Source organism: Callorhinchus milii, unplaced genomic scaffold (genome assembly GCF_018977255.1).
Source record: "Callorhinchus milii isolate IMCB2004 unplaced genomic scaffold, IMCB_Cmil_1.0 Scaffold7, whole genome shotgun sequence".
In the NCBI taxonomy this organism is placed as follows: Eukaryota; Metazoa; Chordata; class Chondrichthyes; order Chimaeriformes; family Callorhinchidae; genus Callorhinchus; species Callorhinchus milii.
The window spans coordinates 18,511,995-18,536,616 of NW_024704748.1; the positions used below are offsets into that span (position 1 = coordinate 18,511,995).

At 36.5% G+C, this 24,622-nt stretch overlaps 1 protein-coding gene across 1 annotated transcript in view; it reads left to right on the forward strand.

The window, feature by feature from the left end:
• The window catches only part of pcdh15b (protocadherin-related 15b), a 166,029-nt gene that overhangs the window by 29,372 nt on the left and 112,035 nt on the right, over window positions 1-24,622 (forward strand). Inside the window, exons 6-9 of the mRNA XM_042336845.1 lie at window positions 13,423-13,542; window positions 14,653-14,763; window positions 15,811-15,981; window positions 24,375-24,483. Of these exons, the coding sequence (XP_042192779.1) occupies window positions 13,423-13,542; window positions 14,653-14,763; window positions 15,811-15,981; window positions 24,375-24,483 (511 nt within the window). The remainder of the gene's footprint in view (window positions 1-13,422; window positions 13,543-14,652; window positions 14,764-15,810; window positions 15,982-24,374; window positions 24,484-24,622) is intronic.

Here is a 24,622-nt window from a genome sequence, read left to right on the forward strand (position 1 = left end):
GGATATGAGTTCTATGAACTCAGAGCAAATTATCCGGCCTCATGATATTAAAATTCTTTCCCTGCTGATTTTTTTTCCTTAAAATAACTGTTCATTTTAAATATATGTATATATATCATTCATCTTGTATAGTTTAATAATTTAGTTTCCAATGATTTGGAAAGGCATCCTTCAACTAAATTGCAGCCTCCCCTCGTTTTTAATATCCTTTCCAATTTTATGCAGATTATTACGTTTGATCATTTAAATTGATGATCTCTCTGCAGTTTTAAACTGCGTCGTAAGGAGATAAAAACAACCCTGTAGACCACACTCTTTAAGACTCCAATTCAGGGCTTGCCAATCACAGTATTGATATTGATCTTACTGTGATTTCATGAGAACATTTATTATTAGAAAGAAGATAATTTTGGTAGAGTGATGCCAATCAGTCTCCTACAGAATGTCCCTCTGGAATCCATTAAGCTTGAATTAATATCTTACAAAACAGGATAAACTGGATATATTGTGGAGTCCTGTAGCTCAGTCATTATAGCACTCGCCTTGCAAGCGAGAGACCTGGGTTTGATTCCTTGCAGGGCAAACATTGAGCAAGTTTCCTTATTGATAATAATCCCTCAAGAAAGAAAAACAATAATAAAATTGGTCACTTCAATCCACAACTGTTTGTGGGATACTGCTGTGCACAATTGGCTGCCGTGTTTTGCACACAAATATACAGTCAATTCACTTTACAGTACATTCTGTGAAGCGCTTTGAGATGTCTCAAAGACGTGAAAAGCGCTATATGAAAATCAAAGAATTTTTTTATTATATATAGAATTCAGAATGGAGAACACAAAAACAATTCCTCTTCAAGCGTAGTATTTCCCAGCCATTGTAATATATCAGTACATAATGATGCCTCAGAATGTGTTATTAACCCAGAAAGACTAGGAAAATTAAAAGCTTGGTCTCCAATGATCTGTCTTAGTTTCACAATTTAGCTTCAATACCTTGGTTAGGGAAATACCAGACAGAGTTCCTGCTTTCAATTTATATTCAGAGATGTGCTAGAAAGTCTGGGTTTTCATGGAAGAAGCAAGAAGCAGACTCATCTTTGATGGATCTCGTAGTTACATTGTTTACAGCTACTCAGTGTCCAGGCTAGCAAATGAAAAATGTTTTTTTTGGCCGATGTACCATAGAGCAGAAGGTGTACTTGTAGTAGAAGCTGCCATGAGACCAAAGTTTCAGGAGAAAAACAAGTAATATCACAATGCATTAATAGGGTTTGGAAACATCTACCTGTTATTTTCCTTCATTGTAAATGGAATAGAAGATACTTGGTTTTGTCTGTAGTGCACATGTAATATGTGTTCATACGTTAACTACTTTAATTTTTACATCACAATGCAATCAACAATCTGATCCATGCCATATTGATTTAGATAAAGTGTATATATTCTGCATTCCGGTTTAGTTCTTGGAGCACATTCCTCTCTGATTAATTTTGATCAATCGCAAAACATGAAAAGTATTGTGTGAGATTTTGTGGCTCATTGTGGAATATAGATATACTTGGCCATTGTAATACCAGTAAGGAATATGACTATTGACCCACCACAAGATTGTCAAGGAACTGGATGAAGATTAATGGGAAATGAATATGCTTCATCTGACCACCGAGAATAAAAACTCTTTTTCAATCTATTATTGGATTGCTACGTCTGGAAATCGGATGTTTTTCACAACCTTGTAAAGAAATTAAAAATGAACATATATCGCCAGTCTGTGGGAAATATGTAGATGGCTGCTGGTACCTCTGCAACTTTATCTTGATCTTCAGAAGAGTGGTGAAATACTAGAAACAGAGAAAATTATACAGAGCCAAGGCATCCATCCATCCAAACAATTCAAGAAAGCGGTAGTTTAGAATAATTTAAATCCAGTAAAGGAACTGTCATAATAATAATAATCCTTGCATATGATATAGCTCCTTATATTATTGAGACATCTCAAACCTCTTCATAGGATATACCGTAAAGTGGATTCACTATGTATGTTATGGATGAAATATGATAGTACTGCCCCAGAAACAGCCATAGAGTGAGTGACCAATTTTATTTGGGGGATTGTTGGCCAGGACATTGGGAGAAAATCCCTTCTCTTTTTGAATAGCACCAGGGATTCTTTTACATCCACCTGAACTGGCCAGTGGGACTTTGGTTTAACGTCTCATCCGAAGGATGGCACTTCTGACAATACATCACATAGTCTAAGTTGAACTCCAGTAATGCACTGCATTGTTGGGGTGTCAACTTAGACTATGTGATTCCAAGTCCCGAAGTGGGGCTTGAACCCACAACCTTCTGACTCAGAGGCAAGAATGCTGCCACTATGCCTGGCTACCATACTGTTAGACATTATTATAAAACAATTGTACGTTGTGGGCATGCTGAGATATATCTACTCAATTTAGCTAAGTAGTAATCTGACAAATGGTATCTAGCTATAAATAGATTTATAGACAAATATACTGTCAATTCACTTTACAGTATATTCCGTGAAGCGCTTTGAGACATCTCAAAGACGTGATAAGGCACTATATCAAATGCAAGTATTATTGTTATTTTAAAAACTTGTAACTATTGTTCCTGATCCAGATAGTGGTCCCATCTGCTCACGATCAGTCATCGTCACTAGAATACATGGTTGATGATTTGGAAAGGTGGCTTTATAGTAAATGTTGATATTTGTGCAGGGTGACGTTTTCCGTACGTGTAAGTCTGTTTATTATCAAAGGGACAGGGATATTAGTCCAACATTAGAATGCAAGAAGTAGCTATACCTACTCATTTATTCCAGATTAAAATGGGGTTTATCTGGGGAACACATCTTCATACTTAGATTAGTGAAAAAGGTTTATAAAACTTGGCTTTCTTAAAGATTCTGAGCTCCAGTTTGCAAACTAAATCTGGTTTCCCATCACCGGGTAGATGCTCTTTCCAAATCTAATGCTTCATATAAAATCAAGTTTTTGAGAGGAAAATTGCCTTTGGCTTTAGTACAGCTTGCAGGATCAATGAGCTGCATGCTGCAAGCTCTAAAGATTGCTGCCTTATTTGATATGAGAGTAAGTCAGTGTCAAAACCTCAGTCTAAATTTCTGTTTACGTTAGTGGCTGAATTCCATATTGTTCAAGAAATTTGTTCTGCATAATTTTCTTCGTTCAATCTGAAGTGAAATGCAGATTACTCCCCTTCAGGTATGATGATCCTCGTTCAATATAATTAGCCTCCCTCACTCGATCTTTCCACCCACCAGCTCCTTAGACCATGCTCTATGTTGGATTTTTCTGAATAGGTTGTCTAAATATGCTTTAAAATACCATATGCTTCAAATACAGTTTAATCTTGTAATTTGATTGTTCAATAAATCTGTTGGTGAATCTGTTGCTAACTATGTTGTACGTAATCTGGATTTTCTCTTATGTTGTGGTACCTACGTGACTAAATTGACCAGTGTATTTAATTGTGGTAGTACATTAAACATGGGAGAAATATTAAATGCAAACAATGAAAACACTTTAAAGGGGTAGAAATCCCATATGGCTTTCCATGTAGGATTACTAATTCACCACATATACAACAACTTGCATTTAAATGGTGTCCTTCACACAAGGGAGCATCTCATAGTGTTTAGTATAGTTAGAGAATAACTAACTAGTCATATAAAAATAAGTAATGTTCTCTACAATGAATCTAAACCTCAAATAATGTAACCTACAATGTGTTGAAAGTTTAGATGTCGGCATAGCATTGAAAAGTAGCTTTTATAACAGTTTGCCATTTGAAAGTGTAAGAGGGCTCTTTAGGATTTCACAAAAATTAGGTATGTGTATGATGACATTATTCCATGAATTTTCTTATTAAATTGCTAGAATTTAATGCTCTGGAGGGATTGTTTAGTGAATCAAGGAAGTTTAATTAGTCACACAGATTAAGCACACTGAAGGATACAGATCACCTTTCCCCAATTATTAACTATACCTGTTGATAAGAACAGTGCCTTCGGTTTGTTGAATCAGAGTGAGATGACATCACTGATGTTTTACATAAAATAGTATCATTGCACACTCGGACAAATTAGTTACAATTGTATTTAATTAGGCACTTATACTGTATTACATTGGGGAAACAAATAACACTATTATGTGCTATTGGTATATATTGTATGATTGTATATATGTTGATTGAAAGCATACAACATTGGAGTTAACATATAATCATTATTTACTTATCTGAACAAAGGCAGCTTCCTAAACTCTGGATAAATCTCATCTTAGTGTACAGCTAAGGGATGGAGGGAGAATTGAATCTTAAACATTATCTGATAATTTTGATGAATAGCTTGTAGTATACAATCCAGGTAAAGTTCTAGTTCATCTCCATTTCAATGCACTGGCAATTGTCTGTATCATCTCTGATTCTAACTTCGCCTATGCTGGGTCTTACTGGTTTGAAGGATTTACTTTATCTTGGTAATGTGGTGCAATGTGATACTATGTTATCACAAGATCTTGTTGAAAATATGAGCACCAGCTGTTGCAAACACTTGTCACTCACTGATGGTGTTGCTTTAGTATTTTCAACAGTGAAAACACTGGAAAACAGAAACCTCACCGATTTTATTCAAGTCTTCATTTTATATCAAACTTTTTCTTAATTTTTTTTTAACATTTAATATTAAATGTTTACTCTTCTAATACTACAGTTTAATACTTCATCTACAAACAAAGAATAGCATAACCTTAGTGTAGCTGCCTACTACAGGATAGGTGTAGATGTTGTGTTGTGCTGCTTAGATGTTGTGCTTGAAAAAATGATGTGCTATTGTTAGAAAATAAAATCAGCCAAATCCATAAGGAAATAACGCTAATTCCTCTAACCAGATATCAGACTGTTTTATTATTATTTGTTTGTTATTCCCCAATATCCCGATGGGTCAGACCAAAGGCCGGTACAATCAACAGATCTTATAACAGAATAACACCACTATAGATATCTCGAGTTCAAGAGTTCAACACTGTGTCTTTACAGCACACAAGCTTGATTCTTCATGCTTTCAGTCTTCTTGTTTACAGCTTTCAATCTTCCATCTGATATCCTCAGTCTTAGTGTTTCTAGCTCTCAGTCTTCCATCTCCCGTACCCTTGTCTCTACGACCCGAGATGGCTCCATCTCTCTTATCCTTGTCTCCGCGACCCGGGACGGCTCCATCTCTCTTATCCTTGTCTCCACGACCCGGGACAGCACCGTACACAAAGTTAACAGAACTCTTCATGTTCATCCAATCATGGTGCGGACATTAGGTCACCTAGTCGAAATCATGCTGGGTTCACGTGAACACCTCATGGGGTGTACGTGCCTCAGCACACATACACATTGTCCTTAAGACCCCTGTTATCTGATCTAATTGTCTAAGATAGAGGATTGATCAGTTTAGGATTGTATCTGGTGCTCATTATTTTGTGGTGTGGGATCATTAGTACATTCCTTTTAAGTGACTGGTTATTCCTTATCAGTATCCCGGGATGGTACCAAGGTCCTCTAGTTTAAGCAACTTGCTCATTAATTGCTATTCTTGAGGGTTGCCTTCTGTTGGTTGGCAGGCTCTGTCAGAATCTAGTGACTTATTGCTCAGTCGAGATCCTGTGTCGACCGGTACCTTGGACTCTTGTGGGCTTGTTGTCATTTACTGATAAGAGGTGACCCCCTGCCCCTGTCCGTTATTCTTTCAAAAACAGAGAAAACCAGATGAGTCCTATCCCATGACTGTCAGTCCAATTGTCCCCCACACTTAACTTAAACGTTAACCCATTCACAACATCTGTTATGTTCTAGCAGTGTACAAAAAGTGTATATTCTAACACTATTCTCCAAATTCGACAGTTTTTGCTATTTCTGCTTCTAACCTAGTTTCTGACTAGGTTTTGCCAACAGTGACTTGTTTGAGATTAATAATTGAGTGGATTGTGTGTTAGCCAATGAATGTGTTAGATATACTTTGAGACCTGTATCAACTTTTATAACTTAGAACCTGAGGCAACTTTCATAATGCAATCACAAAGATAAAAGTAGCTGTGGGCAAGTTCCTAAATTGGTTTGATACTCTTAAGCATGGTGTGGGTTTCCGTACCCAAATCCCAAATGACCAAAAAAGGACAAACCAACTTCTGTGAATTAAATTCAATAGATAAAAAGAAAGCAGGAAAGATGTGAAGGAATGATATATATACAGTAGATTCTGAGATGATTCATACTGTAGCTTGCCTTTCTCAGAAAAGATGTTTAGCAGAATATAAATACTGTTTCTTTGGAAATAATTGAAAGGTTTTATACAAATAATAATAATAATCCTTGAATTTGATATAGCTTCTGGACGCCTCAAAGCACTTCACAGAATATACTGTAAAGTGAATTGACTATATTTGTGGATGAAACGCGGCAGCCAATTGCGCACAGCAGTGACCCACAAACAGTCATGGATTGAGTGACTAAATCGGTATTGCTTTTTTTTCTTGAGGTATTATTATTAGGCATGTAGAGTAAGGAAAGTTGCCCAAGGTTTCACCCTGCTGGGAATCGAACCCAGGTCTCTCGCTCGCAAGGCTAGTGCTCTAACCACTGAGCTACAGAACTCCCTAGTCCTGGTTACATCCAACTCATTTGAGACTGGTCCCTCTAATCACAAACAGTGTATTTGAAGCACATCTGATTGATTTGGAAAGAGAAAGGAAGCACATTAGTACAGATATCATAAGACATGCTCTGTGATGGTGTAGTGTGAACTCTATTAGAAAATAATGTCTCCGCTCCTTTGTGTTAGGTCCTTGAAAAATAAACAGGTCTGTATTTGTCTACTTATAGTTAGAAACAATATGAAGTTCTTCTATCAGTTTATTGCTTGGATTTAGATTTTCTATCATCCAGAACACCAGAGTACATCGCTGCTTAAGATGTGTGAAAATACTTTAGCGTCTGTGTTATATTACTTTTTCTTTGTAATATTGTCCTCATAAATCTGTTATGATGTACTTAGCGATCTATGATGCTTACAGATTCAACACATCAGAAAGGTAAAACTTGTCTCACAACCCAGCTCACTTTCTCTATTAGAGGGTGAGCAGTCCTATGCTTAGTGAATTTTGCTTCACATTGATAAGAAGAGCCAACATCAAAGACTTTAAAAGACCACTGTATTATATTCATAATGCATAACGATTGCATAACTATTAATATGTATGTTATGACTAAAAACCCATTGCTTGAGTACCTTTCATACATGTACATGTAGTGTAATCAAAATTGCTAAATTTCTTTAAGTTATTAACTGAGTCACTTCAGAATTAAAATAATCTGAATTTAATATAGTGCCTATGTCAAATGTCTCAAAGCATTTACAAATGTTTCTTTACAATGTGCAGTGACTGAATAGGTGAAAGCGACATTAAATTTGCGCAATGCCCCATAAACTGCTGTAGACTGAATGGCCAATTTTAGACAGGACACCAGGAAAAACTCCCTTCTCTTTTCAAATAATACCATGGGATCTTTAACATCCATCTGAGCAGTCAAGATGGGACATATCATCTGAAAAACAATATCTCTGACGTTGCAGTGGGCCACCTTTTCTATTCCTAATAATCTCATAGTTATTGGATAGCAAATTATTCCCCCNACACACATTTTCTTTCCTCTTCTCGTGGAGACATTTCCTCATGCTGGGCAATAGCAGCTGCTGGCTGACTATTCAACTATGATACCATCACACTTAAGTCTAATTATATTGTGTTCAAACATCTAAAGCGTGCACTTTCCAGCAGATGTCCTTAGCTCAGTGGTTAGAGAACTTGCCTCATAAGTGAGAGACTTGGGTTCAGTTCATGACAGGGCGAAATGTTGGGCAAATTTCCTTACTCCACACGCCTCTGTTTACCTAACAGTAAGTAGTAACCCAGTTGTTAGTCGATTGGCGGATCGCTTTTCTGGAGATAATAATCCCTCAAAAGAAAGCAATAATAATTTGGTCGCTCAATCCACGACTGTTTGTGGGATACTGCTGTTCACGTTTTGCCCACAAATATACAGTCAAATAATTTTGCAGTATATTCTGTGAAGCGCTTTGAGACGTCTAGAAGATGTGAAAAGCACTATATCAAGTGCACAAATTATTATTATGTCACTGCATTCAAGAGTAGGAATTCTGGCCCATTTTTCGCTTCCTGAACTGGGAATACTGAAATACACTAAACTCATCAGAGGCAGGAATTCTTCCCGGTGACCTTTAAATTTGGCTTTGGTAGCAACACATTCGTCAACAAGAAAAGGACAATAATGTTCTAGTTTATTCAAATGAGCTGCTCATGATACATATTTGAATTAACATTTCAGTCAACTGCTGCTGTTCAATTAGATTCATGTTTAATCTTACTTAGGTGTGACCGAGCCTCTGTGATCATGGTAAATGCTGAAATGCTATCAGAGATAATATGTTACAATCAATAGGAAACATGCACCGTTATTCCCATGGGGAATAACGGTCTAGAGCAGAACATAGAAACATTGATGAATTTATTCATTTTTTTCTCTTGCCCTTTTTAAAAAAAAATATCCCCACTATTTTTCCCATTTCCTTTAACCATTGTATTTCTTTTGAGTTGCGTTTCATTTCAATTCTATCAATTTCGTTTTTTTAAAACCTAGTTTCTGCCCTCTGTCGGCTTTGAAAGTCAATTAAATGATCTCTTCATTAAAAGTGCTTTATGCAGTATATATTGCCTATTATTAGTAAGGAGCCATAAATTTGTATTATATTAAAAGTTGTTTTAGTAAGGTGCAACTGTCCATATTTGTATGGACCCCTATAATTTTATCTTAGATAGATTTAGATAAAGCCCCATTTATGAATATTATTTGAAATTGCTTCCAGCAGTAAAATTCCTTGGAGCGGGAAACTGCATTTAGATTTCTTGCTCTTAACTTGCGCTTGCTGGGGCTGAGGTGAGTTTTCCAAAGGCATGGAGTTTTGCTGAATGCCAGTTAATTTGTAATGTCATTAAAGAACCAGTCACACAAGAAGCTCTTTAGTAACACTAGAAATGATCCTTTAATATTGTAGCTTTTGATCACCCAATGGAATTATTTCCTTAAGGTGTTTTTAGCAGTTGGTCTCAATTACAAATTGCTTTGGAATTGTGTGTGATTTATGCTGTTTTCACACAGATTCAGCATGATATTCATGTTACATCGACTCAAATTGCAGTCTAAACATTGCACTGTAGAATGAGAGATATTTAATGACTGCCTGATATCTAATGTGTGGCAATTTATACCTGGATTCCTTAATAAAGAATTTGAAAATACATTGCACCAACCCTTAGGAACCAGTGCTGATCATCATAGGAGGATAATTCTCCCCCACTCTGTTTCAATTAGCTATCCTGGGTGTCTTTTTTACAGTGTAGATATGCAACAGAGATAGAGAAAGAGAGAGAAGGTTTGGGAGACTCGGAGAGATGGAGATCAAGAAACAGTAGGCCTCCCAAGAAAATGGGATTCTATCTCACTTTCAGCAGCAACACTTCCTGCAAATAGTGCACATACACCGCACACAGGAGGCAACGTCAGGAGCACATCCTGGGCATATTGTGCATGCACGCAATGCACAGGAAGTGGCATCAACGGCAACAGGACAACTCAAAAGTCGACCGTTCTTTCATATTTCTTTATAATATGACTTGTGAGATATTGGACCTTAACAGGCACGTTCTATATATAATATATATATATATATATATACACACGTGTGTGTGTATATATATATAAATAAACACAGAAGTCGCTGGGAACACGTAGCAGGTCAGGCAGCATCCATGGAGAGTGGAAAATTAGTTAACGTTTCACGTCTACGACCTTTCGTCAAAACTGGGGGATGTTGGAAGGGAGCAGATTATAAGGGTTCCTATGGGAACCCGCATGGCCCCTAGCTATGTCTACCTGTTTGTAGGATACATTGAACAATCTCTGTTCCAATTCCTTATAATCTGCTCCCTTCCAACATTCCTCAGGTCTTTTGAAAAGTCATAGACCTGAAACATTAACTAATTTTCCTCTCTCCATGGATGCTGCCTGACCTGCTGCATATTCCCAGTGACTTCTGTGTTTATACCAGATTTCCAGTAGGTGCAGCATTTTGCCATTTGTTTACATTCTCTCTCTCTCTCTCTGTATATTTATAGACATACATACGTATAAATATAAATACTATATATGTATATTGTTTCATATTATATCTAAAAATGTCTCTATACATGTAACTTACACCCTTCCAGCTAAAGACACAGGTACATGGAACCCCAACTATTTCCCCCTTCCCATGTCTGAACACTGAGGCCTTTGCTGGCATTTTATCTGGGATTAGTGAACCCAGGACAAAGTCGAGATTGAATATGAAATTTAGCTGTCAGGCTTATTTTACTCCCTAGAAGGTGTAGCATTTTGAATAATCCGTTAAAAAAGAATTTGGTAGCTCAATCCATGACTGTTTGTGGGACACTGCTGTGCCCAATTGGCTACGGGGTTTCGCCCACAAATTATTCAGTCCATTCACTTTACAATATAGTCTTTGAAGCGCTTTGAGACATCTCAAAGGCATGATAAGGCTCTATATCAAATGCAAGGATGATAGCATTTCATGAGAAGATCTATACAATCTATTTAAGGAGCCTTGGGTATCATCTGTAAGTATGGAGATGCAGCTAATAGTATATTCTAGCTAATGTAACATGTCACCAAGTTACATCCCAGTAGTACCACAAAATGAAATATGTGCCTGGCTTATCAGTAAATAAGTAGTGTAGTGCCTTTATCTTATCTCAGAGGCTGATCCCAAATGTTACATTCAGCCAGTCATGCAGTGAAGATCCGTGGTAGGTTTTTAAAAGCTCATTAACAAAACACAGATTAAATGCAACAATAGTTAAGGAGTAGGAGCCAAAGCTTTCCACAACACTGGACCCAAGTCCCCAATTTATTCAGTCTAAAGGAGATAACCAACACTCAGAGGTAAATTCTCCATTCTGCTCCAAACTCTGTTTAGTCAAGCTTAGTCTAGTGTTAACTTCATGCTGAACTTTTGCATGTTGCAGCTTTTTTTTAAAGCTTCCAGAAAATTCGACTGTTAAAAGGAAATGTTTTGATGGCATATTATCTACACTGTAAAAAAGACGCCCAGCTCCTGCATTTGTTCAGCTATTGCGTTTTATTGACAAAAAGTTTTATTTTTCTCTCAATTTGAGACTTGCACGAAAATTCTTAAAAGTTGCATTTTACTGCATATGGTAGGTTTATATGATTGGAAATGATAAGAGATTATTTTTGGAGCAGATTTATATTTATCACTCCTACCAGGGACCCTGTGTGCTACTCAGTGACACACGTTATTTATAGCACTGCTAGTTTTCTTGTCATTATCTGGCTCTTTAATAACGCCTCAAGAGAGTTCTCAAAAAGTTCTTGAGCAGTCCAACGGATCACCCCGAAACTTAGAGGGGTAATTCCTAAGCATAAACTGAATCAATTTCCGCTCTCTGCATTTATGCTGTAGTCAGTTTGTTGTTGCAACCAGCTCCTCAAGGTCATCTCGGCAAAGAGGTCTAAATTTTAGGTAACATGAAATATAGGTAAATTTAAGGTGCTTGCTTATTCCTCATATAGCAAGGAATTGTTTTTAAGTAGGACAATCAAAGGGATGGGGTCCCTTTCAGACAATTGTACTTCCCACGTGATATGATTCACCCTAGCTCCTCATTGCCAACCTTATTTTTCCGTTGTCTCCTTGGGGGTCAGAATGATTGGTCCAAGTCACCAGATATTTTGCTATTGGCAATAAAAAGTGTCCAAAGGTATTTCTTTACGAGAGCGCAACCAAATGTGGTTGTCAGTTAGGTTCAGTTTAAAGTGTTCGTTTTACCTCTGGGTGAGAGGGCTGTAGGTTCAAAACCTTGCCATGGGTTAAACTCATATCTAAAGCTGCCAGAGAATTGCATTATCAGTGGTGTCACCCTTTCAATGAGATTTTAAACCAAGGTCATTTTTGCTGGCTCAAGTGAATTTTAAAAAGATTCTAGAGTTAGGATTCAAGGTTTTAGATATTTTCTGTGCAACCTTCACTTTGGGGTTTTTTCCTGGGCATTAGTACTACATATACAATATTTTCATGTTTCATATAATGCAGTTTAAAGCTGTTTCCACTTTGTCAGTGACCTGCACATTTTCATTTGGAAGTTATAATTCAAGCACGGTGCTAGTTTCATGTTTTAATTTGGATACATCACAGAGGCAATGCTTTTGCTTTTCAGGTTGAAATTTATTGGAGACAGTATGGCAATAGAGGACACAGTAATGGCCTTTGTTTAGATTTTTTTGTAAAGACCAATGACACTGTAAAGAAAATAAATTTTAGTAAAACGTTTGATTGAATTCCTCATGGGGACATGATTACTTTTTTTTAAATCAAGTAACTTTTTAAATTTGAAGTGCGGAACACGAGACAGTCACAACCACATTCTACGGTTAACTAGACCATATCTGCATAGATGCAATACACCACAATGGAACATTGTAAGATAGACCATAGGCACATCAATGTGCTGTTCCAGTGGGTGACGGGTAAGTGGTCATAATCCATTTGATGTGGGGCAAATAGCTTTATTTAAAAAAATAACTGGTATAAATTTGATGTAAAGGGATGCAACCAGAAACAATTGCAACAAGGAGTGCTATCTCATAACATTAATTTGGGTTCTTGCTGGGAGAATGTGAAGACTTGGAGAAATTATGCTGAAGTGGCAATGGAATGACTAAGATAAATTCCATGCCTGGAGCATTCTTCCAACAAACTAACTATTTTTGTAGCAGTGCACCAAATGAAACCTTTGGCTTTTAACTTTCTTCAAGTCTTCCATTGTCAGGTAGAGAACCTATTGTATTTTCTTGCTTTTGCTATTGAAGTGAATGCCTAATCCACTTCTGGGTTGATCATATGATGCACAAAGTAGGACTGATGTCATGACACTACCAGCAGCAAATGAAATCGAGAAAATAGTGAACTAAACATGAGGGAAAAGTAAGAAATCAGTTTCTACACATTGCCAGATTACATTAAAGGTAGCAGCAGATCTTGGAGTTAAGTATTTAATGTTCACCTTTGCAGTTAATTTCCTCTCGATTATTTTTGTGACACTCTCAGACTGAATAATTCTATATAAGGTATACTAGTATTCTACAACTATTATCAATGTCTGTTGGTAATAAGGATTGATATTCCACATTAACAGATACTAATATGTTTTTGGTTTTGCTTCTATTTTTTTTACAGTTGACACCAATTGGCACAACCATTTTCACTGGCTTCTCTAGAAATAATGGAGCAATTGACATAGACGATGGCCCTAACAGACAGATAGAATATGTTATTCGACAGAATCCAGATGATCCAGTAAGTATTTCCTAACTATATTTTCCCTATTGATAATTCAACAGTGGACAGAATTAAGTGATTTTAAATATCTTTAAGCGACTTTAAGCATCAAGTGGAGCATATGTTATAATAGTGCAAAGGAACCTGTATGGAATCTTGATTGCCAGAACACTTCTAGGTATTCAGTTGGACATTTAAATCAGTTGGTTAGTGTCAGTAATGGAATATACCAAATGGCAGGATTGTGGGCTGGTAATAATCTAGTCTTGCCACTGAGCTAAAATATACAGTTTAACTGGAAATTTGTATACATAATTTTATGATCACCTCTGAAGAAACTTGCCGGATATTGTTTTGATATGAATACTTTAATTTACACAGATATCAGTGGGTAAATTGAAAAGAAAGATTCAAATATAACTCCAGGAAAGGAAATGGCTGACAGAAAGCATTGCACAGAATTATAATCTGGCTGCTGATATTTTATACAAATACATTTTTCAGTATTTTGTTCATCTGAATGAGCATCAGCGCAAGATGGTTACACAGTGCCATGATGTATCCCTTATCTGAAGTCAAAGAATATGTTTTCATACCCAATTTATTTTAAATTACAGCCTTGTCTGAAAACAATAATTTTGTGTCCAAATTAGTTGTGCTTTTATACTGTGATCAATCATCCATTTTTAAAATTAGAATAACAAAAAAGATATTTATTCTACCACAACATAGCTGCTTTAAACAATAATCTGTATTTCTAAATAAGTGATTTGTTAAATGTGAGAAATGTAATTTTTTTTCTACAGTGAAGTCTCGGGTCAAGTATTGTTAAGTATCGAACAATAGGGATTCTGTACCTATGGCATTTGTAGAACTCTTTGCAGTCAATTAATTCAGTAATAAAGTGCTAGTAATAAAGAGAATTACTTTGAATTGCTTAACATAATGGAATACTGAAAAGATATTTTGCGACATTTCTAGCTGTGAAGTTTTGAACTAAATGTATTATTATAATTTAGCGATCTGAGACCCTACCCTTTGTGAAGGCGCAACATAAGTGCAAGTTGTTGTTATAAAATGTAACCGGAAGCAAAATTGAAACTTAATCTGAATTCTTTGTGTTCATAGGAATCTAGTAAGACATTTGACATCCCACTCACATTATCAGGAGCTGTGATTTTAAGAGAGAGGCTAAATTATGAAGAAAAGACACGTTATTACGTCCTTGTTCAAGCCAATGTAAGCCATTTATTTCTAGGATTTTCCATATTTCAGTGCACTTTAGTAATTATGTGCTGTCCATTGAATGCAGACATTTGATCGGAGAAGACATTCAAAAATGCTCCCTAATCTTCTTGCTTAGCTTAGTTGATGTTGTCAATAACTGCCATCAAATTATTAGCTGAAAGTACTGCTAGCACTACCAGCTTTTAAATATACATGCTTTGACATGTAATTGCTATGTGTTGATAGTTGTCTCCTCTTACAAAACAATGCACTTTCTGTTACAAGAATACACACACATTGGTAAGTATAATTCCAGAAGCAAAGTTGATGTGGGTTTCCTGAAAGCACTGTAGTTGACACATTTGGATGGAAGTAATTGCACTGTGATATTTAGTTTATTTATTTACTTTTCACGTTTTGTAAATTTCAAGTATAACATTCTTAACACAATTTTTGTGTCAATCCAACCAAGATATTTCTGATTTTCTAGTTTAGTTGCAAAAAATGTGACTGGTGAAAATTGAGTCCAAAGTCTATAGTTGATAAAACCTCAAGTCATTTCATTGTAAATATTAGTTAATGATTTTGTTTTTAGAATGATGTGCACATTGCTAAATTAGTATATTTATGTTAAGTATGTACTTTTCAAGATTTTCACGTGATGATTCAAATGCACTGCTCAATGAAATCCCGAGCTCCACCGTCCATAATAATTCCCAAACTCTGTGGCCACATCCTCACCGCCACCCAACCTCATCTATAAATCCCTTCATGTGATCATTATCTTCTCACTATTGTTAATATTGTTGAACAATGCATTTGAATGCTGGTTTGATGCAGACATATAAGTGTTAATGCCAATATCCTGCAAAACAGCACTCGTAAACAGGCCAGTAACTCCAATGGCACCTGTGGTTGGCTTCAGACCAAAACCACAGCATTAAAGTTGTGTAAGGACCTTTGTTACAATATGTACGGCAGCTTTTTTAAATAATTACGAAGCAAAATATTTAATGTGGAGAGGGTTTGGGGGAATCAGAGTTTTTGCATTGTTCACAGGACCGAGCTCCAAATCCAAATGATAGACGAACCAGCACAACCACCTTGACAGTCGATGTACTCGATGGAGACGACCTTGGCCCAATGTTCCTTCCGTGTAAATTGGTCAATAATACTCGGGATTGCCGTCCCCTCACATACAAGGCCAGCGTGCCTGAGCTCACTGATCCGGTAAGCGTGCATCGTATCTGCTTGCATCACTTAGGTATGTAGAATTATTGTTTGCTGCATGAGAGCATTGTATTACATCCTAGCAAACTGGTTTAAGAATGTTAAGATTGATGAATTGCTGTGGTTCTGCTTGGTTGCCTAACATTACTTTAATTAATCATTTCTATTACATCTGAGCCATTTCCTATCCTCATACTATAAATTTTAAGCTAATTTTAAGATTTCATTTTGTTAAAAAAATTCCACAATTTATGTATGTTTTATCTCTAAGAAAATGTTTAAGTAACCGTGTGCAAATCCCAAAGTAAGCAGAAGGCCATGTTGTTAGAAGACTTGAATACTGCAGAGTTTCTCAAAGGACAATATTTCAGCATCTGGTCTGCTGTGGAGTTGTGGGTGAACTCAGATCTAAAGCTTGGATGATTTTCTATAAGACAATGGCACAGGTGATGCTACTGTTGTTCTGAACATTACATGTGGGTTAGCATTGTTGCTTAGGGAAGATTTGGAAGCAAGTATCTGTGAAGACCTTTAGTCAGATGTATGTATCAAGCGAAAAATGCCTATTGTCTACAGCTTGCCATCTGCTACTAATTCTGTTTGTTTCCTGGGCAGAATTTGATAATTTTCCACCAGATTACTAGTTGATTTGGTATTATTAAAAAGACAATTGAATTAGTTTTGAGCATAAATTTCTTACCTCTGCCTGGAATCCTATGTAGTCACAATATTCAGAGTTCAAATGTCCTCAGACAATTAATATATTGCTGTATGATTGCTTCACTGTTCTCTTGTTCTGCACAGTTTGGTTCCAGAGGTTTGAAATAATTTCACACCAAATCACAATGTGTTAAAGAGTGAAATACTCCCCATGATACACAAGGGTGAAATGATTAAATACGCCCAACAAAATGCCCTCTGCTGATGTGCTTTAAAAAATTCACAGTCCATGTTATATTATGAGTTCAATTTCTTAAAAGAAAATCTTCACCAGAATCAATGTTGGGCATTTGAGATATGTGAAACTGAAAATATTTTGGTGTCAAAAAAGAGGTTTGTACCAAAGTAAAGGAAAAAAGAATTATATGCTTTTTTTTTTGCATCCTTCTCAATCAACAACAACAGAATTACATTTGTTGAGCGTCTTTCATGTCGGGAGGACGTCCCAAGGCGCTGGACAGACAGAGTTTTGGACTGAGCTGGGGGTTGGGGTCGGGGAGGGTGGAGGGCGAGGGAGTGGGGGTGAAGCAGGGAGATTGAAAGCACGGTCAAAGAGGAGAGTCTTGAGATGGGTCATGAAGGAGGCAAGGGAGGGGACGAGGAGGAGGGACTGCGGGATGGAGTTCCAGAGGGTGGGGGCAGAATGATAGAATGCCAATAGTGGGGCGAGCGAGACGGGGGACGTGATGCAGGCTGGAGCACGCTGAGCGGAGCGAGCAAGCAGGATGGTAGGGGGTTAGGAGGTCGTAGAGGTAGGGGGAGCAAGATCACGAAGGGCTTTTGCTTTGCCAAATTGCTTTGCCAAATAGCTATCCAGTTTCCTTTCAGATTTGCTGATAAAATCTACCTGAATTGCCTCCCTGGGTAGTCGATTGCCTACTTCCTGTATTATTATGTCTTCCTTCACATAAAAAAGTCAGCCCTTTTATTTTATCCTTTCCATACCTGTGGAGCTTTCTATATCCCTGTAAATGTATCCCCGCATATGCTGTATGATTGTTCAGCGAAGTCTCTGTGACGCCAGTTATCACAAATGTGGATCTCTGGTTGCTTTTGGATACTTATCTCTGTTTGTGTGACCCGACAGCAGAGATAACAGCATAACCGCTGGTTTGATCTTGTGATTAAAAATCTCTGTTTCTCTTCTGGAAAGACAAATGAGCAGAAAGGACGGAGCATTGTTCGATTTCATAGAAGTTTTTTTTACTTCAATAGAATTCCAAAAATTAAGATAGTTTTACATCCTTGCACATAACATAGCCACTTTGGGAGGACATCTCAAAGTCTTTCATGGGAGTTACTGCAAAGTGTAATGACTGTGTATTTTGTAGGTGAATATTTAGAAGAGCTCACAAGAAATAAGTAATGTACTTTGTGGGCTGCTCTTTTGCCAGTTCTCACTTTCCAGCCATTAGTTCAAATACTCTTAAAGAACAGACACAATATTTTGAACTATCCCATTAACACCCCAGAAAGCAAACACTTCCATAACTTCATTATACCTGGAATTCAGTTTGCCACGCATTGAATGGTGCATCGTGGTAAAGGTGGAAGTTCCACCTGACACTTTTTCTACTTTATTTTCATCATCCTTTGATGTCTGTGTATTTTTTGTAATAATAATAATCCTTGCATTTGATATAGCGCTTTTCACGTCTTCTAGATGTCTCAAAGCGCTTCACAGAGTATACTGTAAAGTGAATTGACTGAATATTTGTGGGCGAAACGCAGCAGCCAATTGCGCACAGCAGTCTCCCACAAAAAGTCGTGGATTGAAGTGACCAATTTATTATTGATTTTTTNCTTGAGGGATTATTATCAGGCGTATGGAGTAAGGAAACTTGCCCAAGGTTTCACCCTGCCAGGAATCGAACCCGGGTCTCTTGCTTGTGAGGCGAGTGCTCTAACCACTGAGCTACAGGACTCCATGATTCACCCTTTGGTGTCTGATGTAGATCTTCTCACCATTATGTTATAACTTTCCACAAATTGCCAATTTTAATATTAAATTCTTGACATTTGTGTACAATATGTTTTGATATTCCTTTCTCGAACCTTATCCTGACCTATTCTTTTGATACCATAATTTTACTTTAAAGATGTAACCCTATTTTCTACCTTTGTACTCGTTGCATCAGTATGTCTGTCGTGGAAAGTAGTTATACTGCACAACTTCAAGGCAGGAATGCAAATGAGATTAAATTATTATTGATTACTCTCTCCTTATGCCACTGATTTTCTTTTTGGCTTTGCATGAATAATGTATAATTATCTACAGTTCTTTATGCTGTCTGCTATAATCTGCTATTATGTGTGTGATTACTGCCAGAATCATTAGGTTTAGAACAGCTTTGCTTTGCGCTTCTGGTGCTAATAAAATTAATATTCAATGTGTTGCAATTATTCTTAACATGTTTTGTGCATCGTGCTTCCACAGGAGACTTGTGATCCAGTAAGTCGTTTAATAACAAGGATGATTGTGTAAACTTTTTTAATACAATCTTCGCTGGTTTCCCTGCTGCACCCTCCATTAGCCCCAACTTGGTATTCCCTCAATAATATTGTGATAAATTTACATAGATTTACATAGACTGAACAACACTCCCAACAGGCCATTCAGGTCCAACTATTCCATGCACGTGTTTGTACTCCACATGAGTCTCCAATCACTCCTTACTCCCTCCTATTCTATTATATCTTCTAAAATGATGGTATCAAAGGAACCGGTCAGGATAAGGTTCAGAAATAAGGAATATCTAGAAATGTTGTACACAAATGTCAATAATTTTAATACTAAAATTGGCGATTTGTAGGAAAGCTGTAACGTAATGGTGAGGAGATCTATATCAGATGACAGGTGGGTTTTATTTGCCTCCTGAGAGATGACACTTTGTTCTATGGAATCCATCTCTATCTATCCACTACCTAACTTATCAATTCCTTTCATTATTTGGAATACCTCAATCTCCCCTTACTGTTATCTGCTTTAAGGAATATAACCCCAGTCCACTCAGCTTCTCATCAAAACTGCAACTTTCTACTTTAAAATTAAAATGGAGCATATATTAAATTGCTGTGGCTAGCAGGCATGGATTTAAAAAAAAAAACTATTGTGTGATTCATTGGTTTAGTTCAGGCATCACGCTAAGGGAATGGAGAAAGTGATATAGCAACATTAAACACTGGAGGATTATACCATGATCTATAAGGTAGAAGGGTATTACAAGGATATTTTCAAATGACAATTTACAAGGCTGAAACACAATCAGGAGCTGCCAATGATGTCACAAGCCCTGAAAGCAATGTTGGAGTGATTTATAAGTCATCTGAATCAAGCAATTGTGTTTCAACCTAACAGTGTCCTGCCACTGTGGTGTCCATTTATGATTTGCAAGCTTCTGCTTTGAGATTTAAATTAGTTTTTTTTATCTTACACAAGAGTCGAGTTTTGCTATTTATACTTGTATCCTTCACTGCCCCCTTTCTGTCTTGTAATTTGTGTTTGGATCTGTCATCGGTATTACAGCTAAAGCAATTTAAATGCACTTAGTGGAACATTAACTTATGAATATGGGGTGAGCTCTGTGATGGTTAGCAGTTCTGATGTTTTTGATTAATACATCAAAACTGTTAAGAAACATCACAACTTTCCACAGTCTTGCCTTACATGGTGAAGATTTCCTCTTGCTGACAGGATGTGGGTGCAGAAACACTTATTCCACTTATTCGATTGTTAACATATAATTTTAACTAAATGAATGATAGTGTGAACATTTAGTTATGTAATTTACCCCTCTATGTGACAAGCTTTTTAGAGTTGATCACAGTTGGGATGTTAAAAACCTGGAGGAATAATTAGCTGCACAGTTATATCAGTTGTTCCCAGGTAGCTTAAACATCCAATATATACTCCAAGTATAAGTGAGCCTGCCATTCTGAATCAATAAAAGGTGTCTTTTATATTTGTCCGTTTGGATAATTGTTTCATTAGATGAAGGCACTGCCCCTGACGTGCAATTGTCTGCTACCTGTGAAAAAAGTAAATGCAAATTGCATCATAGTGTATATATTCCAAGCACGGAAATATGAAAATCATGTAGGCTTGACTTTATAGGTTATTAGTTCCACAACAGCAAATGTGGTGGTGCAAGTACTGACTTTGATTAATGGGAACTTTGACCATTGAAAATGGAAATACGTCAGTTTAGAAAGATGTACAACAAACATGATGAGCAGTTAAGAGTAGCTTGAAATTAATCATTGATAAAATCAAACCAGTAGATACTACTAGTCCTAGTTGTAAACTTGCTATTTTGAATTCACTTAGGTTTGCATTTTAAAGGTTGCACATTGAACAAAACAAGAGAAACCATTGAATAGCAAGAACTGATTTAACAACAACATTTTGACTGCTTCAGTTCAGGGCTATCATTTAATTTGGTGTCCACAGCTACATTCTGTCACAGTTTGTTTTCTTCTGCTTTGTTTACACTGTGCTTTCCATACCAAATAACTCACAAAATACAGTACAAACTAGATTTTAGGTACAGCAATTTCTTCAGAGATCACCTAGAGCAGGTGGCCTTGCTGAGAAATCAATTCACACTGTTACAGTGTAATGTAAATGGTGCAAATCGCTTCACTCCCCTTCAGAAAATGGTCCTTTAACTGCTCTTGGAGCTTCTAATGAATTGCTCAAAAACATATGAGGAGCTTGAAGAGCTCTGCAAATGTACTTGGTTGTACATGTTCAGCAATCTCCTCTGCCCAAGGAAGTACAAATTTTGAGCGCAAAATATAAATACGTTTTATTCGTGTGGTTTAAAGAGCTTTATTTATTTTGGCCCCAATGCAATATGGAGCTAGAAGGTGCCACATGAGAGATTACAAACTACAATTAAAGTCTGTGAAATTGAAGGCTATATTGTGACACGGACAAGAAATTGATTGGAAGGTAAGAGGCAGAGAGTTGGGATAAAAAGAAAGTTCTTTTATTGGCAGGCAGTGAAGTGATGTCTCCCAAGAAGCAATGCTAGTTTTTCACCCAATATATAAATAACCTGAATATAGGAATAGAAGGGAGTATTTCTAAGTTTGCAGATGACACAAAGCTGGGGGGCAATACTAATTATGAAGAGGGTGGCAGAAAATTGCAGTATTCAGGGTTGTAAAGGAAAGGTGTAGAAATGCAATTAAAAGATCTAGAAACCTGTCAGAACAATCTGATTTTGTATTTGTTTTCAAATATTTATCCTTGCAGTCCGTGTTGAGAACAGTCAAACATTAATTAAAAGTTTAATGTGAGAAATAAATAAGTTATTTGTTCACATTGCTGGAATTAAAAATAAATAATTGCTGCTTCTCTGATGAAAGTGAAGAAGACATCGCTATCACTTATCAGTAACAGAAGTATTTTAATTTCTTTCTTAAAATGTTAACATTGTATTTTATATTACTTTCTCCTAATAACAATTATAATGCTGTAGCACAGTTTTGCAATAAAAAAAGCAGTCATTCAAGCCTTTTTAATAAAGATGTGCAAAATTCCCAGATTTTGTTTGCATTTCTTGTGGTTTTGATGATATCCACTCAATTATTCCACCCCTGCTTTTTGTTATTCAGTTTTGCATCCTTATCTCATATACATTCACATACTGACTTACTTGTTTTCTGCAATTGCAACCTAAATTGTTCAGGAATGCCATGTATTTTTTGGAAGAAAATATATTGTTCACCGTGAATGTGGCTAGTTTCCGATAACAATGGAACATTTACAGTTAAGGTGGAGAAAACCTGAACATGCAACAGTTGAATACATTATCTTGCAAATCTTTTTATTAAAATATTGTTGATCATGAGGTTTATGCATGAACAGGTGTGAGTTTCAAAACTAAAGAATTTGTTGTTTTAATCTGGAATGTATCTACCTATGTTAACCTATGTTTTGACAAACTAGGGCATGGGTTTGTAAACACACACTGCTTCGTAAGAATATTGAATGTAATCTCTCTTCGTATTTGTAAAAGTTTTTCAAGCAACCTAAACTTTCCAATGGTATAGTTTCCAGTTTATCTGAAAGTTGTATCAAAAGATTAAAGATTTAGAGAACGGTTCCATCACATATTACATTTAGAACCAATGACCCCGTTCTCAGCCCACATTAAGTGCCATACTGGACAAGATCAATAAAAGACCATTTTTGTTTGCACAGAATAACAGTCATCAGTTCATTGCAAATTAATTTCACAGCGTCATATGAGACCAAGATCAAGGGACTGCTGATTACTATTTTTCTCCCAAGCCGAGACACCACACGATCTGAATTGTATTATTCTTATTGCTGCCACAGCTGAGATCAACTAATTGAACTGGGATTGAACTGGGATGTTCTGGTCTGGTGAGCTCAATTCCACACTGGGAATTGCCTTTGTGAACAGTGCTATTGAGATTTTTTTAAATTACATTCTTCTTTAATGGAATACAATGATCTTGGCCATGATATTTTATGTAGGAACTGTGAGTTTTCAATTAGAGTTTTCTGAACAAAATTTTGGAATTTCTTCAACGTATCCTGCTGCTACATATTCCATGTTTTTTTTTAAGAACCCCTACCTTTGATATGGTTCAATCTGTACAATGTTTCATGTCCAGCATGTAGCATCTTTATTAACAAAATATTGAATGTAAACAGGATTGACCCTATTTTAATATTTTCCAAATCTTAAATACGTTAAGATAGATGGGGATAAGGATAAGAACAGACGGAAATGATTAAATACTATATTGAACACACCAATTTTCATTTTGCTGGCACTATCGAAATGTCATCTGTGGGATGCAGTTGGTCAAGGTTGAAAAATACAGATCAATATCATAGAGTTTGATTACCTCTGGGGCTTACATAGATATTTCATAAAGTTTTATCCCCTTGGCAATATCACTGCTAGTTATTCACCTCTTTCAGTTGATTAATTAAATTAGAGAGAATATGCGAATTCTAATGTTCTGTTGGAAGGAAAGAGTATGAGCTTTGAACTTTGATATGAACTTTGCTTATACATCAGTAGCTATACATTGTAAGTTAACTAAGTTTAGCTAACTGGCACTACCAATGTAATTTCAGACCAAACTATCCCAAAAGACACATGTTTGGCCTAATTGATATGTTTCACAGGATCCTCTTTGGAAATCAAAACCTAATTAATCTATTGCAAAAACCTTTCCAAAGCTAAGATCCAGTCGGTTAGCAAACACCCACAAGCTATTGATACGAGCGAAAAATAACTTTGAGCATGTTCAAATCTATTACAAAATCCTTAAACTATAAAAAGAGCAAACATAAGATTAGTGAACCTGCTTTGCCAGAAGAAAAAATGCTAGCAGAAATGTAATTGATCTCCAGGAGCTTTAATCTATAGCTTCAAATTAACTCCTCTTTTTGTATACTTATCAATACAAATGTCAACTGTATATTCTGCAAAGAATCCCAATACGCATCCAAAGTGACACAAAAATCATATCCTGTTTCTCATATATTCTACACACGAAAACAAAAAAAAACATTTTCGGAAGTAACATTCAGCAGAATTTGTTTCACTGCACACGGTTGCAAATTGCACTGCTTGTTTTGTTCTACGAACATTTGAGATGAATTTACTTCTCTGTTTTTACAGGCGAGGATAAATCCAGTGAATGTGACTCCTCCAATTTTAGCTGTGGACCAGGATAGAAACATTCAGCCAGCGGATGATCGACCAGGGATTCTGTTCTCCATTCTCATTGGTTGGTAACTGCTAAATACTCTCCAGTTTGTATTTAGCCAATTGGACTAGAATTTATATGTAAGGACACACTGGACCATAAGTTTTAAGTAGTGAATTAATTATGCTGGTCATCTTTTCCTCTCGAGCTCCGGCACACT